At 40.9% G+C, this 18,605-nt stretch overlaps 1 protein-coding gene across 10 annotated transcripts in view; it reads left to right on the top strand.

Annotated features, from left to right (window-relative positions):
- The first annotated feature begins 1,106 nt into the window (after positions 1-1,106).
- Positions 1,107-18,605, top strand: part of PPFIA4 (PTPRF interacting protein alpha 4) — a 91,069-nt gene continuing 73,570 nt past the window's right edge. For 3 of the 10 annotated variants that reach the window (XM_056867463.1, XM_056867462.1, XM_056867460.1), the window contains exon 1: positions 1,109-1,804. In XM_056867463.1, the coding sequence (XP_056723441.1) occupies positions 1,568-1,804 (237 nt within the window). In that variant the 5' untranslated portion in view covers positions 1,109-1,567. Of the gene's footprint in view, positions 1,805-7,546; positions 7,998-18,605 lie in introns of those variants that run through there. The other 7 variants (XM_056867459.1, XM_056867461.1, XM_056867458.1 and 4 more) reach the window with 4 other exon arrangements.

Raw genomic sequence — 18,605 nt, 5'->3', positions numbered from 1 at the left:
GTTACAATCATAGTTCCACATTCTGGCAATGAAATGTAAAGATATCATGATGAAGTCAGTTTCTTTATTCTTCTCTCTTGGTGGTTGCAGGATGTATTGCTCATAACTGAAATGCCTGTAATGTCATTAGAGAAATGCCCTGAATGCTGTGCATGTTTGAATCACTGAGTCTGAGGGTGTAAGCCTGAAAATACTCTTGTCAGAATGCAGATATGTGTTCTTTTTATTTTTGTCACAGATACTGCTGGAAGACGAATAAATGGAAACCCAAACTTCAGAATATTGTGTCACAAATGGCAACTCCATCCTCCTCAGTGGAGGGCTTATGAATAGAAATGATAGTATGCTTAGTATTTTATGGATGTGTCATTTAAAATCACAGTGGTCAAAGGGTGGCATAGACATAAGTACTTGTTCTTAATAGGCAAACAACATTGCTGATGTAAATGCTCCAGTTAGTTGTAACTAATTAGGAAGGGTTGGTTTAGGCAGTACAAAAACTAAGACTAGCTGAGAGGAATAATTAATACAAAAGAGATTAATATTATGTTATGGAAATGTGGTGGAATAGTGCTGGTTAAGACACTTAATTTCAAGTGATTATAAATGACAGGGTGGAGGGTGCTGTGGTGAATGTAGCCTCAAAAACGATTAAAACATTCAGATGAGGGAAAACCATCAGATAATGGTTAAAGTCTAGAAACATACTGAGCCTAGATTAAGTAAAAGAAAGTGCCAACATCCTGGGCAGTATTGATTAGATGGCAAATTGAGACCCATAGTACGGAGCTCTCTGTAAAAGCAACCTAGCCTATCAGCATTTATCTTGTCACTTGGATCTCTCAAGTGAATTATTTTCTTATTAATCTCATAGAAATAATCAAAGGAATGTTCTAAAAGTACTTGAAATATGGGTTTGCAAGGAAACTGGTGGATACTGTTCTAATTTCTATAATGTTCTTTCCCAACAGATCCTGTAATGAATTAAAGACAACTTTGGCGTGGCAAATGACCAGTCTACTACAATATCATGATAAACTTCTCAAGGCAATGGTTGATCTGTCTACAATGACTATTACATCAAGAAAAGTGAATTACTCTGCAACTTTTTGATCTCATAAGATATTAAGGTGTCTGTGCTGAATGAAGACAGCAAAATTTTTTGAGTAACCTAGAGCTGTAACCCATGGATGGTGACCCACGCTGGAGAGATCTAATATCTGTCAAAGGTGCTTGGAATGACCCTCAGAGGAACACACATTCTGTTCAGTCCACAGACCTTGCTGATCTTAATGACTTTATGTATTCCATGTTAGTAATGCTGTAATGACTTTTTAAAGACTTTTTTACAAGTGCAATGTAATCTCCAGCTTTTTGCAAAGGGAAATGGAGGGTTTATGGACCTTACTTTGCAGCCTGCATTTGACACTTGCCACAACCTGCAGTGGGCTACAGTAACAATGTGACCTTAACTTGCTATTTCTATAGCCCTAAGAGGCACCCTTACTAGGAATTCCCTGCCAGTCCCTAAGCTTTGTGTAACACAGGGCATTCACCAAGTGTTGCCATGATGTGTGAGGTGATGCCTACCATCAGCGAGAGTGACCCCCTGGGGTCTCAGCCAGGCTCTGATTCTGATGCCAACTTTGAACAGCTGATGGTGAACATGCTCGATGAAAGAGACAAGCTGCTAGAGACTCTTCGGGAAACACGTGAGACTCTCTCAGTGACTCAGGGCCGGCTACAGGAGGCCTTGCATGAGCGAGACCAGTTGCAGAGGCAACTGAACTCTGCTCTCCCTCAGGTAAGAAGATAAATATGCAGATGTGTGGCAGATGGAGAACAGGAATATTTCTGGGTGAGAGTGTGGCGGGTTTTAGGGCAGAGGGAACAGTTTTCTTACATTAGTCCCTAATCTAAGACAATAAGATACAAGGCAATATGGTTGAAGTCACATATGGGTTTAATGTACTGGTCTTTTATCTGTTCATCAGGTGTTCAACATGAACATAGTTTTGCAGTCTTTTATTTAATTCTAAGTTAGTGTTGACTTTGTCTGTGATAATAGTTTCTTCCCTGCTTATTTGAGAAATGTCATCAGCATATTGGAACATTGAAATAAGCAATATAAGTAGAATCACCAATTTTTCCTCCAGTAGTTGTCGTTTACAACATGAAGGAATAAAATGGCTTCTTGATAGTAATGCTGTATTTTAGACGTTTTGTCCCTTAATCGTAAGGCATTAAATTCCATCATGCTGGACAATAGCTTTGTTAAGATAAGGAGGTGAGCTGTTTAATTGCATCGGAGTATTATTAACTAAGGAATCCTGTTCTTAGAATTTCAACAATCTGTCCTGCTAGGAAGGAGAAGACATATGCTGATTTTTTTATGGCTCTAATGTTTGTGCAAGTTTGTAAATGTTTAGGTTAACATGTTCAAAGTGATGGCAATGTCTCTGTTTCTTTAATAAAGACTGAATGATTTTGTTCATCATTGTCATCTTCTAGAAGCTTAGATTCTCAATATATAAGAATATAGATTGTTGTTTTGCAGGAAGGCTTGGTTACCAAGTCTAATTTAGCTTAAATTTGAATTCATCTTGTCGTATGTTTTGTTCTGAATCATTTACTGTGTCATGATTTGCAACTTTCAAGTTCTTAGCAGTTCACTTAAAGACTTCAAGTTCTTAGCAATTCACCTAAAGACTTCATGACCAGATTTCAGATGGGTGACAACTTCTTACCACTTATAACAGTTGCTGGCTACCAGTGACAATTATACTTAAGGCAGCACATATACTAAAATTGGAATGATACAGGAATTTAATATTGTGATTCCAGATTATTGTATGCATTTTTTCCTTAATGTGGTAAACTATGTAGAAAAAAATCATATATTTCATAATAGGAATGTATGTTCTGCCATAGATGTAAGTATTGACTGTAATTCATGTAGCAGATATTCAGTCTATAAATCAGTAGCAATTAAAATATGTTGCCTTTAATGCATGTGTACTTATTCATATTTAGAGAACAATTTCTCTATAGGTGAAAGTAATTAAGTGAGGATCAGTGCTAAAAAGAAGCTGAAATTAGATTGATTTCCTAATTTTATTTGTCCCTCTTAGCCATAGGAAGTAAGCAATAAGTAATTGAGCATTTTTGAAAAAATAGTGGGAACTTACTGTGCTGAGTTACAACACGAAATTTGAAACTATTAGTAAAGATCCAGTTTGTGGAATAAGAGGGTTGCCTAGTATGCAGGAAAAATAGGGGTCCCCAGCTCTGTGCACTTTTGAATTATGAGAACAAGTAATTGACACTCGTAGAAATTGGCTGTTCTAGGAGGTGAAAGCAATCACAAAACTTTGGTATGTTCCATGCTAAGATTGCTCCTGTTATGGAGTCAGTTGTTTCTAAGTGGGAGCTCCATGCACACCCAAAGGTGCTGCCTCCTGGCCTCTTCAGAAACATTTCCTGTTCCACTGAGATGGAGAAAGGCCAGGATTTGTTCTTTGCTTTGGGAAAGAGGAAAATGGGCACCAGGAAGCACATCACAAGTGGGGGCATCAAATCTCAAGTTTAAGTGACTTGTATGAGTAGCCATTCCCCACCTCACTGGATTGCTGGGACACAGGTTTTGGGGGTTTATTTGTAGAGCCTCAGTGTGGCAGGTTTCAATCCCTGAACCAGCACCTAGCCTGCACACTGAATGTTCCAGATCAGAGATGGGAGTCCATAATCTGGCAGTGGCAGCTCAACTGCATTTTACATTTAGTGCATAGTTAATTTCCATTTTATATTTGTTTGTGGTGAGTAGTCAATTTCCTCAGAGCCACATGATTGTGACCACACACATTTTAGACACCATGTAGGATTTTATTTAGAATGTTTATGTGCTACTTTTCCAAAGACCTGCTTGAGGCAGGAATACCTAGTGAGTATTGGAGTAGTACCATTAATATTGCTGTTCAGTGCGATATCAGGTCCTGTGCTGTGACATCACTCCCACCCATGACATCATCAGGTCATCAACTCAGTATGATTCAGGGTTTGGAATAATGACAATCTCTTTAATGTACTTAATGCCTGCTCATCATAATGTTTCTATATTGTACTTCTGGTTTTGCATCCTACAACACAATGTTTTGGAATACCTTTATGCTAGGTAGGTTTAGTGATGAAATGACACCTCATAGGCCATTTATCCATGAGAGGTTTTGCCTTGAATTTGCCACTCTCTAGATGCCCATTTCCCCCATCCAAATTCACAAAACTCAACAATAAGCCCTCATGCAGAGTTTTGAGAATTCGAATAGGGGAAATGTACATCTAGAGAGTGGCATCAGGTTTATGGTTTCTTGTTCATATGTGATGGCTGCAACATTCTTGAATCAGTACTTTTTGTTTAGGGTGAAGTTAACTACAGCTTTTCTCTTGATAGCCAAAGTAATTTCTCATTTTTATGAGTATAAGCACACAGTTGAACATCACATTAATTAAAAATTAGAAATGACTTAAGCTACAGAGAAAAAATCAGCAGGTTACCACCCCCAAAACTGGATTGTTTCAGAAATACTGGTGCACAAGAAGTAACATTTTTTTGCCATCAAGTCACAGCTAACATATGACCCCATAGGGTTTTGAAGGCAAGAGAAATTCAGAGGTGGTTTGCCATTGCCTGCCTCCGCATCAGGACCCTGATATTCCTTGGAGGTCTCCCATCCAAATACTAGCCAGGGTCAGGGCTGAGAGTGTGTGACTGGGCCAAGGTCATCCAGCAAGCTTCCATGGCACAAATGGGGATTTGAACCTGGGTTTCCCAGGCCTTAGTTCGACACCTTAACCACTACACCACACTGGCTGTCCACAAGAAGTAACTAATTAGGATGTAAAACAAATAGGGTTAGCAGAATTGTGTTTGAATGAGATTTATTTCCAAATAAGCATATAGTAAGAGTGTGCCTTTTTTATTTTTGGAAGGGGATATAGAGCTATAAATGGCCATATGGAAGCACAGTTTCACCTGCATTTGCAGCTATTGCAGAAAAGGAAAGACAGTGTCCTGGTCCTGAAGCACCCTTTGTTGCTATGACTGTTCTCCATATTGTTGAGGAAAGTTATTGCCAGCAGGTGGTGCTATAATCTAGAAAAGACCCATTTGCTGATGATCAATGCTAGGTTCTAGTTATGTTCCATCCTATCCCTTCCCCCATTCAACTGTTGCTATTCGTTTGCAGTGCAGGAACTGCTTTATCATGGCTTTGGCTATTTAACTTATTTCAAACTATTTACTCCTGATTATTAATTAATATGGAGTCTCTGTTTCTGGTCTCATATTGATCCATCTATGGAACTGCCAGTGCTGTCTGTTAAAGCTCAACAAGGCAGTTGGGGTAGTGTAGTGGGTATCTTGGTTGTACTAGGACACTTAAGAGGAAGGTAAAGCCTATGGGATCCTTAGGCTGGTGACAGATGATATGTAGATTACCTTAGAACCTCTTTGCGACTAAGAATACACATTCATTTTAGAGCCATGTAGACAAAGCAGATGTTCATATGTGCCTGGGAATGCCCAACAATCCTGTGATGTTTGTAACTCAATAGTACAGCACTTCTGTGCATAAGGTATATAAGGTTCAATCTCCGGCATTTCAGTTTGGCTAGGAAAGTTCTCTGCCTGAGGCTTGACAAAGTTGCTGTCAGTCAGAGAACTATTGTGCTAGATGTGTGTCGTGCTGGCGCAACATCTGTCAATTGCTAGAGCATTCTCAGCATTTTAGGAATATTCTCAGCATCTTTGTGTATAGAGAACCTATGCCAGTCTCTGGCGCATCTTCAACTGGAGCAAAAATGGAGGCAGCTGACTACTGTGTGCTGACAATTGAATGAAGGTTGTATGATATTCACCACTGAAACAAGAATGCCACTGCCAATGTTTGAAGCCATACAGAGAGCAGGCCTTATGTTTCAAGTCTTATGTATCATGTCTTATGTCTTTTGCCATCCCACCAGTTGTCTACTTGGTGGCAAGAATCCAGACACAATCATTTCCCCCCCTTCTTGATACTAGGAGGAATAAAGAGGATTGCTAACCCACAACTTTGTGTTGTGGTTTAGAAGGGAGGTAGTCTTGGCGTTTCTTCCTACATTCGTTTTTTTCTTTTTCAAGGAATTGCATTGGAAGACTCTCCTGTAAAATTTTGTCCCACTTTATGATTTTACAAGTGTCTGAGTCACACATTGGCACACAGAGCTGCTTCCGAATTCATGGCCCACTGGTGGCACACAGAGCTGCTTCTGAATTCATGGCCCACTGATGTCTGCTTACAAAGATATAAATCAATCCTCTGCTCTCCCACTGTAATTTTACTCATCCTGTGAGAAAAAATTAGAACACAAGGAGAAGTTTTCAAATATTGATATGACTGATTTAGAAACTCCCAAATATCTTTTCTGTTTGCCTCCAGGAGCAGTGGTAGTATTTATGGTTGTAGAGCCTGATATGGGGTCTGATGTCAGCAGAAGTAGAATTTTAACACCATTACTTTTGCAGAAAAATGTTACACACAGCACCCGTGTAGCTCCAGGGCACACAAATAAGCCAGTCCTAAAACTTGTTTAATGAAATGTGAATAAACTGAAGGCAAGAGGGCCAACACTTTTAGTGGAGGGCAGACAAAGGTTTCCAAGCAGCAGAAAACAGCACAAGTGATTGTTACCAGTGCTACAATGAGACTTTTAGAGCCACAAATGCATAACCCATAGAACAGCAAGGAGCCCAGGGTTTGGATTAACCTTGGCAGCTATGTCCTCAGGATATTATTTAATAGATCACCCCTAAATCCATAATGGAGAGGTTAGGGGCCCCCACTTGCCATAGAGCTTGGCCAAGGGAATGACTACTCATTGTTTCAAAGCAAGAAGGTAGGGTCTATAATTTTGGGGGAGGCAGGACTATTTCCTGCTTTTTTGGTACTGCTAACCCCAAGGTGTATTGTGTACTGCTGAGCAACTACAAAAACCTGTAAGAGCCTTAGCAGGGCAGGGGAAACTAGAGATTCAGAGAAGCCGGCATCTTACAAGCACAGTGAAAGCCTCTTCTGGCCTTGACACATTTTGGTCTTGCTGCTTCCTTGTCTTACTTCCTCTTGACACATTCCCAACTGAATCCGGCAGATGCACTCTTCTGATAAATTTTAAGCTGGTCAAAAGGTGCCCTGGCCCTAGCTGGGCTGAGCTAATTTTCAGTCTCACACCCTTTTGTAGCCTTCCATGCTCAGCACCCTCCTCTTGGATTGAGTGCCCAGACTCTTGTGTCTCTACTGATCCACGCTGAGCAGCTGGGCAGAGAGCATGCCAGGTCAGCCAAGGGAGGGTTATGCCTTTCGGGCTCTGCAGCCTCTTGGATTAAGGGGCTATGCGGATTTACTCTCTGCTCCTGCTTCAGTTCCTCTCCCTTTGCTGTTCTGTATAGGGAACATGCAAGCAATGCAGAGCAAACTAGGTCATCGCAAAGGGACTTGGTGCATCTGTGAGATCCTCTGGGGGAGGCCGCTGGCTCTCCCAGCTCCTGCTCTTAGCTCTTTTGCCTCCCTTACCAAGTAACACTGCTGCCTCTCCTGGATGCTGAAAAGGGATGTGATTAGCTTGAGCAGCAGATGGGGGATTTCTGTTAGTTCCAAATGCCTCTTGCTGACAAGCGCTTCGCTGACACTGTTCCGGTGCCCAGTTTTTCTTCTCCTGCCAGGCAAAGAGTCTCCGCAACAAGCAACTTCCTGCTGGTTTGAACCTCACATCCAGAGTTTGCAGCAGGATATGGAACCTAGGCTGATTCCAACCTTCATATCTGGATTTAGCTGCTTCTCGTCAGGCTGGCAGAACCATGGATATACAGATAAAGTTGGCTATGATTCCCCAGTATGAATACAGGGAGCAAATCCATAACCATCCATCTGTCCAATGGCACTAATTTCAGCATGTACATGTATCAGGTAAGCGGGATGTCCCCTGCAGTGCCTGCCCACCATGACCTAAGTATATGGAAATATTCCAGGTACTTTTGGAGCTAGTACTTGCTGTTCCCTAAACTCCACAATCAGCCCCTTTCCTGCTAGGCAGTCTTCCTGCTTACAGGAATTAACTGTGGTCATGAGGACGTGCTTGCTTTTATTTCTGTTCATAAAAGGAAACAGCAGAACTCCAGGCTATCTGAAAAGTCCTCTTTGGGTTGATAGAACTTTGGCAATATTTTATCAGTATCTGTACTGCCCCCAACTGTTAAGAAGGAATAAATGTTTCTGGAGGGGGGGGTGCTTGCTAAGAACAGAGTATAAGTCATTACATACTAGATTTCTTGCAGACAAGCAAAGGGATGTTTTGACCTTTGGAATCTAGTGATCAAGAGTCGTTTGGGTGGGATGCCCTTTACTGTAGCTCACAGAAATGAATACAAGAAGTTCCATATAGGGAACTGGAATAGGAAATAGCTGAGCATGTATAGTCATTCTATGTCGCTTGTTCTGTCCTATTTTTTTTAAACTGCTTCGTGAGCTGCACTTGCAGGTAAAATAGTACAGTGAAGAGTTCACCATCATAACTTCATGATGTAGGAAGATAAATTTTTTTGCAACTGACTGTATGGCCCTAGTACCCCATAGCCCTCCTACCAGGGTTAGAGACATCCTAGGTGTGTAGTCATTTGAGATCCTAGAAATTCCTTGCCTGGTGTTTTAGAATTTTGAAAACTGTTTAGGGTTGATACCTAAAAATATGGAACCTGGTTTCCAAAGAAGGAATCTGACATTCTCCAACCCTGCCCATACCTATCAATTAAGAGCCACTGTGGTGTAATTGGTAGGGTAGGGACTTGACTGACATGGGTTCAAGTCCTCACTTGGTCATGGTGCTTGCTGGGTGACCAGACCAGTCTTTCCTTTTAAGCATCATCAATTGTTATAATAATAAAGATCTATGTATGCTGCCCTAAGTTCCTCAGAGAAAGGTCAGGGTAAAAATGCATGATAAGCAGAAACCAGTTTTGCAAGTTTTGATAATGCTTCAAGTTGAGCTTTTTAGAAAAGCTGAAAATAATTTCAGAAGTATAGTCAGTGCTGTGGTAACCAGTATGTGTACATGTTAATGTCATCATCCTGGTCATCTGGATGGTGCCCATGAGACACTACTGTATCCCACTCTGTATGCCTGAGCTGGTTTGGAGCTGAGTTGTGATAAGCAACATGGATTCTATGCCCTAACTTCTCCCTAGGAAAGTGACCATTCACATAGTTGCTCCTAATTTGATTTGATGGCTTCCTCCCACTGGGCATTTGTCATGGGACTATAGGGAAGCTGGTCCATGCAGGTCTTACAGCAGGAATGGGCCATAGTAACAAACCCAGTGCTCATTACTAGTCCCTGGGAAACTGAGGGAAGGCTAAAGGTGGTCCAGGCAATATCTGTTTGCTGCTTGGGCTTATTGTCCTTGTATGAATACAGGTGTAGGGTGGCTATATTCAAGTTTCCCAAATGCAGGTAACCTAATTTGTCTGTTATGGAACGTGCAAATTATGCAAGTGAAGCCCATTATTTCTTGTGTTATCTGCCAGTTGCTTTGCATCTCTTCTTGCCAACTGCAATAGAAAGATAATAGAAAACCTGTCTTTACATGATCCTTTGCTCATGGTAGGATTTGCTCAGGCTGTCTTCTGAGACAACAGCAGAGCTTCTCTGGAAGAGAGAAAAATAAAGCAAGACATTGTGCTCTATGGTTTCTGGATTGCTTGCTGCAGGAGCACACAGCTCTGCAATTAATGTGCAGTAGAAATTCCTGTGTAGGAGGTTCTTGTTTGTTATTTTCTCCCAAGTATAGAACTTTAGACAGTTAAATACTAAACACACACATCTTACTTGTAGTGTTTTTAGCCTTTGTAGAAATGAAAAGTCCTCACAAAAACTGTTTTTTAGTTTTTTTTAGTTCTGTTACTTCTCATACTGGGAGAGCACATAACGTGATCCTCTCAGTATGCAAATTTGTCATTTTGTATGATTAAGGCCGCATACATTTTGTGCCTTTGGTATATCCGGCTAGAAATACAGATTTTTGAGGGAACGTGTTTGCACGTGCCAAACCTGGAAAATAAGTGTGTTGCCCTACTTACACAAATTGACAATGTGTGTATTAAGATAATCACATGTAATATGCTCTACTGGTAAATGAGGTGTGAGTGCCAAAATCATAACAATTAGAAAGGGCTGTAGTCAGTTGAAATAAGGTCTGGGCTGCTTCTTTGTGTACACCTCCTTTCTATTGATTTCAGTGGGGTTACATTGGTTTCCATAAATTTTTTTACTGTCAGTGAAATGTAAATTGTACAGCTGTCTTAAAGTTACAAACTGACTACAACACTGGCTAATCCCACACGTGGGTGTGAAATTGCACCTCTGCAATGGAAACATCAACAAGCAGGTTAAAGACAGGCAGGGGCTGCCATCCTTTAGCTGTTAAAGATCATCAAGAAGTAGGTATAAAACCCTTGCTTTGGAGTATACAACTAAAAGGTAGAGAATCCTGTGAGTAAGACCATGCCTTAAAGCACAAAATAAGTTTGTTGTTCACAAAATAAATCTGATAGGGAAAAAATCATTCTAATCATTAATGTCTGAAATTAGATTACAGATAGACCTGACTCAAGTTTGTATTCTCAAAATAGCTGCAAGGAAATGAAATTTCTATGCTTTTAGAAAAAGAAATGGTTATACTTCTTTATTCATAATTGTATTTGATTCTTGGGTGTGAAGGGAATTCATGTCACCTAACTTTAACATAAAAAATGTCATGTTGGATCATTTCTAGGAGTAAAGAGAAGGAAGACATCCCTTAAAATAACCTATTCCTACTCCATGTTATAATTTATACATTGAATTTACTGCAGTCAGTAACAAATGAATCAAATTACAGGTTGTGAACTTCAGATTAGCAGACTCCCAATAATTGAGCATCAGAAATTCTTGGATAATCTAAATTTATAAGTACTCTTAATTGAGCCAAGATTAGGTATCCCTGTTTCACTTTCTAATCCTTTTATAGGTGTCTGTACCTAATCTGGAAATCTTGTGGCTGTGTAATTTACTATTTAAGAGCTGAGAGAACAAGATCTGGCAAAATCTAATCTAAAATGTCTCTTTGAAAGCGTATAAGCTTAAAGGATTTCAGTGACTTGAGGAAGAAGAAATTTATTAAACAAGTCCATTAGACAGCTCTCTTCCAACTTGACTTGATCCCTCTATGAGCAGTCAAAGGTCTTTAATTGCTCCATGTTGGTTTTTGGCTGAAAAGTTGGGGGAAATCTTCCTAATTTGTATTTGATTTGGCAGGCTATTTCAATGAATGATCGTAAGAAATCAGTTAATTCTCACAGCCTTTTTTTTATTTTTAAATTAGAAGACCGAAGCGCACTGCTTAAGGAGGATGTGGGCTTCTGTTTCCTTGAAAAGAATCTTGATTCTGATCATGATGCCCTACCCTCACAAGGAGCCCACGAGTGCCTCTGAGCCTTCTCACCACTGGGTCTTTACTGTAATAGGCATTGACTACACCATAAAACGCAACTGTTTCTGTTTTCAAAACAACCACCTCCACCCCAATCCTCTTGGAAGAGGTGGCCGCGCTACAGTCAAAACGTGCCATGGAACCAGTTCTTCCTTCCCAGCGGGATGGGCCTTTATGCACGCTATTTTACTGTTCCCCAAAAAGCAACAGATGGCTACTCCTAAGTCTATGTGCTATGAATGAATTCATTCTTAGAAAAAATTCAGAATGATTTCCTTGTCTACTAACATACCTCCTGTCCCAAAGAATGTATAAGATCTCAATAGACCTCAGCATATGTTCATTTAGGCACTATACATCAGCACAGAAAACACCTGCATTTTGCAATCAGCCAATTACACTTCCGATATAAAGTCCTCCAATTTTTGTAGTAATGGCATCCAGATTTTTTACAAAATGCACAGCAGTGGTAACAGTGCATCTCTGTAGCCAAGGCATTGCTGTGTAGCCTTGCATAGACAAAACTGATAACTCATGTGTCTCATACTACCCTGCTCTACCACCTGCAACTTACCTTGCAGCTGTTTAACAGGCCAAGGTTTGCAGGTAAATGTCTTAAAGTCTCATGTCATTATGTTAAGTCATATACAATTCATTTTATCCTTTATTCTATGAAAGGTTGAATGTTCTGGAGAACAGAGTGGTGGCCAAAATTGGCTTGGCAGCAGACTTACGGTAATAAAAAGCTATCAACACTTTGCTTTCCATGTTCTCAAATTTCTTTAATTAATACATAAACAATACAAATATCAAAATACAGTCATTAAGGTATACAGTTTTTGTTGTCATACAGAACCAGTCATACATTTCACAAATGAAATATATATACTGTAAAATTTAATTTGTGACACATCTGGTCTTTTCCGTTTTCGAAAACACGATAAAAGGTTATCAACAATTCATAACTGTTTGATGTGAATGCATCTTTCCTTCCTAAAGATAATAAGTTTTTAGTTTATTCAGAAGCATGATGTGCCAGACCTTACACAACTATTGTTCAGTTTGTGGCAGTGTGTTTTCCTTGTCCAGTCCCATGTTTCCAATATTCTAGCTGCTACAAATAATTGTTTAGTGAGAGCTCCATGCCTTCTCTGTGTTTCTTTTGGGGAAATACCCCAACAGAGCTATTCTCAGATTGTGAGGAACATGAATATCTTTTATTTGAGTCACCTGAAAATATTGTGCCAAAATAATTTAATAATGGGATATAGCCACCAAATACGGTATAAAGGTCCCTTCTGTTTGTTACAGCATAACACAGAAGCTGTAGATGTGATTTTAGCTTTTCTATATGGGGTGTAATACCAAACATTTGCATTTTTTTCACCTCTTACAGCTATTCTCCCTAGCCCTCAAATGACCAGTGAGTTTCCCATGATCAAAGGCTGCTAGGTCTCTTGGTGTCCATGGCAGCAGAAACAACCTTTGTCAGATTACTGATGTATTCCATCATGTTTCCATAAATTCAAGATCCCATTTGCTTTTTTCTCATCGGGTACAGGATTCCCTCAAATGGTGGCTGAATCCCAACAGTTATTTTGTATGATTGGTATGCTGGCTTAATTTATCTGTTTATGTGAGAGAGATAATTTTGTGAATATTTAGAAATAAACAATTTCATATATTTTTATCTGACAATAGTGCTTGTAGATTCTGAAACATTTTCAGATAGCATACCCACCCACACACCCACAAACACCCACAACCTTCCTTACTTCAAAATATGATTGAAGTTGCCAGGCAAATTCATGTGGGACCAAGCAGTTTTTTAAAAATACCCTGGATCTAGACCATTCAGAGCTTTGAAAGTAATAGTCAGTGCTTGCGTCTTAGTGAGAAAGCCAGGCTATAAATAAAGTATTGATGCTTTGCTACCAAGTAGTCACAAAAATGTGAGCTTATGTTTAGTCCTACTTATCACAAGTTTCCCCCACTTCATGTTTACCAGCTGCTCAGTTTAGGTCATAGTGCCTTTTATCCTTCCTAGCGGAGGATCTCTATCAGAGCTGGGCAGTGCATTGTCAGTAGCAACCACAGATGGAGGAAAATAAACACCAGTGGGCCAGGAACTAAATCTTCCCGGTGACCAGGTGACCCTAGAACTGAGAATTCAGATCGTTTTTATGTGCATAATCCCACATCTCTATCTGTATAGGCCTACCCTTCTTGATCACAGTAGTGTTTGTGTCGATAATGTAAAATTCCCATCATTATGAGCTGATGTGGTAGGAGAGTTTTCATATTTCAGCAATCCAATGAGAGGCGCAATCTATCCAGTGTAGGCTGTGCCACTGTTAAAAACTTGTAAAGAGTCATATTGGTCCATACAGAGTTCAAAAACTAGAACAGAATCCATGTAATACCTTTTATTATGACCAATCAAGTTGACACAAAACATTGTACAAGCTTTTGAGCTCACCAGAACTTTTCATCAGTATCAGGGCTTCATCTTTCAGTTTTACAGGAGAAAGTAAATGAAGCATTCAAGACTGTATTGGTCTGGGACTAAATCTGCTCCTCAGCCACTACAAATGAAGCCTGAACCTACCTGTATGCCTTAGCCATTTCATCTATGAAGCCTAATCCTGGGTTCTGCTTCTTGATCAATTTAATGTGATGGATGGGATATTAGGAGCTCACTTTTTCATATATGTAGATGATGTTTTGGAGCTGGGATATTAAAATTAACAATAGGTCTGCTGAATTCTATGTAGATCCAAGTAGATAAGAGGTTTACTTTTCCCTGTAGCCCTTCCTGAAATCTGTACATCTCATATTCATGCACATAGGCTATGCATCAGTGTCACAGATGGAAACAGAAATGCACAAGAGCAATTCTTTTCTCTTATCACAATAGTGTGATTTGTATGCCAAGCTCCTAAGAAGATATAATATGAATTGACTAGGTAAATGCTGTTCTTTTGTTTGTATTCTGAAACTAAAGAATCCTAGAGACAGGCCTACTCAGTTCCTTCAGGCTATTTGAAATGCTCTGCCAGTGACAAAATCCCAGTTCAGTATTGGCTGCAGAAGATGCTTCATCAAGTGTTTCACGTGGGTGGGCTCTCGGCACAGTTCCTATTTTGGTTTCTTTCTTTGAACTCTGCTTGGTTCATCCCTGCCCTTTCAGAACTAATCCCTACAGCTGTTACAAATTTTCCAATTGGCATTTATTTTTATAAGATCTCTGGTTTATAGAGGAAGAAACTAAAGATGCTGGCTGGTCGGGAAGTTCCTGCCACCATTTCAGCCTCCGTAGTTGCTTCAATAGGACTTTCCCACCTTCCTCTTTTGCACATTTTTGTTCTTGGAGTTCAGGGGATCATCATAAACAGCATAAAGAACAAAGTAGGAGTCTGCAGTGCAAGGGGGAATCAGCAGGAAATCTTCCTTCTATTGATGGAAGGGCCCTTTCAATATTGGAAACAAACTATAGGTCTACTAGAGCTCCTCAACTAGATGTTAGGCATGGCAGGGAGGGAAATGTGAGGAAACTTAATCAAGAACATTATAGAAGGCAAGTATCTGACTTCATCCTGTAGGATGTTTTATAATAATTTATTATTAGGTCTATGACTGCAGTCTTGGACCAAGGGAGGAGGAAAGGAAGGGAAGGGAAGACGAGGGAGGGTAGGAAGCCTAAAACATCGTAAACATAATAAGGATAATACAATCTTAAGTTAACAGTGCTAAAAATTAGGCGTTAGCCCAATAAGTAAAATTCCTAGCTAAAATAAACTGGGGGGGGGGGGAGCGAACTGACTAAAAGTTGCCAGAGGAAGGCTTTGGGAGTTCTTTCTTCTTAAGAGCAGCCACTCTGGCCAAAAAGCGGGCAACATTCAATGTGGCTGCACCATTGGTTGAGTCGCCACGCAAAAAAGGCAACACCCAGGCATGTGGAGGGAGGTTCAAGCTGGTGAGGATTGGAGCAATAAGAGCATCTCTATCTTGAGACCAGCGAGGACAGCGGAGCATCAGATGGTCCAACGTTTCAACTTTGCCCGTGTTACATGGGCAGAGACGGTCCGGAAATGGTATCCCGGTATATCTGCCCAACATGACCATGGATGGAAAAGCATTTAAATGTGCTAAAAGGAGAGCCCGGCGATGTGAGAAGATTGAAACAGTAAAGTGGAACTCAGGAAGCTTCTCTGGTGGAGGGAGTCCCAAGACCAGAGTGGAGCAAGTATGTCTGGCCCTCCCAACCGTACTGGCCCAATCTAGCTCCTTCAACCTCTTCAAGATTGCCTCTAAATGAGATGGAACCAGGTTGTCAGAGGGAGTAGAGATTGGGAGTCCCAGTACTTTTAGTTTTTCCACTAACAGATTCAGCCAGGGGTTGGGGGCCGGGTCCTTAAGAGTAAGATGGAGAAACCCCGCCTGGGACAGGAGATTGTTGTCAGGCAACTTAAACCTAAGCTTAATTGCTCTCCTCCACCCTGCCTCAAGCGAGGGTTGGGCCAATTCCATACGGAGGGCAGGCCCAGCGTAGGATGTTTTATAATTCAGGACACTGGTGCAGCAGTCTTCTACTGCTACATTAATAGAAGGAGGGGCTGTGGCTCAATGGTAGAGCATCTGCTTGGCATGCAGAAGGTCCCAGGTTCAATCCCTGGCATCCCCAGTTAAAGACTAGGCAAGTAGGTGAAGTGAAAGACCTCTGCCTGAGACCCTGGAGAGCCGCTGCTGGTCTGAGCAGACAGTATTGACTTTGATGGACCAAGGGTCTGATTCAGTATAAGGCAGCTTCATGTGCTCATGGTGTTATGGTTTCTCTGGATTATCTGGGTGTGCGTATGAGAGGCTTTACATGGGTGCACCAGCCTCTTGGACTCCAGACCACCCTTTAGTAGTTCCTTTACCACAAGCTAGATATTTTAATTATTTAAATAGGCTGCTCTAGGCCAGCCAATAATTCTCCTCTTGGCCGTAATTTGCATGTGTGGGATAAAGAAAAGGATTCTACCTCCTCTTGTTCTCCCTTAGTTCTGTAGAGTGAGCATGAAGCAGCCAACACATTGTGGAATTAACTCAGAAGTTTTAAAAGAGTTTTTATTCTACATACAGAGAGCGAAAGAGAGAAACTAATAGGGGGAATCTAAAAGCTAAAACTAATGTCGAGCTGCAATTAATAGAAGGCTCATGGTACATCAAACATCCACATTATCATTTAGGATGGGATTGCTGTTATAGAGACCTACCTTTAAAGATACTAGAGTGGTAGCTTGCTTTGATTATTCGATCTCATACTCCTTATATTTTTACCAAGCAACTGGGATGTGAATGTGTATGGGAATTATCAGTAATCTGTAAAGACAAGTAGGAACCAGCAAGGACTTGCAGGAGGCATCTCATTTCCACCTCCACCACTATTAACCTCTTTCTCTTCACTGAAAGCCCCCATAGCCTCTCCCCATTTCCTGCTTCCTTCTCTCCTTCCCTCCAAACAGCAAACATTTACCTGTCCTTCTGTTTTCAGCTTTCCCTCCTCTCCCTGGCAGCCTCTGCTTAGGAAAAATATGGCACAGTTGCATGGTAGGGAACCCTCAAGGATTTGTGGGGGGGGGACTCACTTTCCCCTGTATCTCCCTCCCCAAATTATTTCTCCTTTCCCTCCTTCTAGCAACCCCCACATCCTCTCCCCTTTCCCTGCTTCATTTTCTCTTCTCAGCCATTTACCAACCTGTCTTTTATCTGCCTCCCATCTTCAGCTATGTTTTTTATTTATTTACTTCATTTATACCCCACCTGTTTCCACAGTGGGGACCAAAGCAGCTTACTTCGTTATCCTCGCCTCCTTTTTATCTTCACAACAACCCTGTGAGGTAGGTTAGGCTGAAAGCACATGACGGGCACATCATCTAGTGAGTTTCCACAGCAAAATGGGGATTTGAACCTAGGTCTCCCAAATCCTGCTCTGAAGCCCTAACTGCTGCACCACACTGGCTTTCATAGGGTGGCTGCTGTTGACGAGTAGCAGGCAGCCAGGCCTAGGTGAGTCAATCAAGTCAGGTAGTATCAAATCACCCAGTGATTGCTGTCAGACGTGGTCCCAACGAGTCTTCCCTCAAAGGCCAAAACAGCGCTGGAAAAGACCAAGCCTTGGAATTCTGTGGTTGCCTAGTAACAGCCACTGAGGGAATCCAGTTGTTAAAGCTTCAGGTGCTCCTTTTATCATAGTGGGATTTTTAAAACCTCCACCTTTTTTTTTTTTTTTTTAAGATTTCAGATTTTCCTGCAAACCTGGGGCATGGTTCAGGTTTGTAGAACATTGTAGGTTTGTAGAATAATCTGTCTTGCCCATTCACATCTCCGATTACTGGATTTAAGTATCCTCAGATTTGGCCATCTTCGCTATTATAATATAAGATTAACCAAGTTATCTGTTTATGGGATACGTATTCCTGGGATTAAATGACCAATTCAGCCTGGGAATTCTGTCAGCATAGCAGGCAGTTGTCAGATCTCTGGCTGAGCTAACCAAATCGGGCTCAAACATGATACTGAAGTCTCAAAGATGTATTTTTTTGGGGTGTGTGTGTCAATTTAAATGATAATGCAAGCACTGAAGGACTGGAATTTTTCAGATGTTGAAATTACTTGAGGAATTATCCAAAACAAAATCAAATCTTAACATGTGAGCTGTAGTAAATGTCTGAACCATCCTCTGTTATACAGTGCATAGGAACTGCTACTAGAAAAGCAGACACCCATATTGCTAAACATTTATCTACACTGCGATACATGGATGGCAGTAGCAGCTGGCATGTGAGCTTCAAGCTGTTTTATTGAGCTGGAGATACACTTGACTACTGACGTTTAACTGCCTTGAGTTTTTGGAATGAAATGCTCTACCTCCTGTTTCTGTGGTTACCTTAGCTGGTACAAAGGGGAGCAGGTGAAGAACTGTCACCCAGGGAGGAGTTCTAGTGGAACCAGTACTGCCTTTTGGATATATGCTGGGATGGCAATATTGCTATGGGCTTTGCCT

This window comes from Euleptes europaea, chromosome 2 (genome assembly GCF_029931775.1).
Source record: "Euleptes europaea isolate rEulEur1 chromosome 2, rEulEur1.hap1, whole genome shotgun sequence".
Classification (NCBI taxonomy): domain Eukaryota; kingdom Metazoa; phylum Chordata; class Lepidosauria; order Squamata; family Sphaerodactylidae; genus Euleptes; species Euleptes europaea.
The sequence above is the reverse complement of the archived record's forward strand: the minus strand, read 5'-3'. Positions and strand labels throughout refer to the sequence as shown.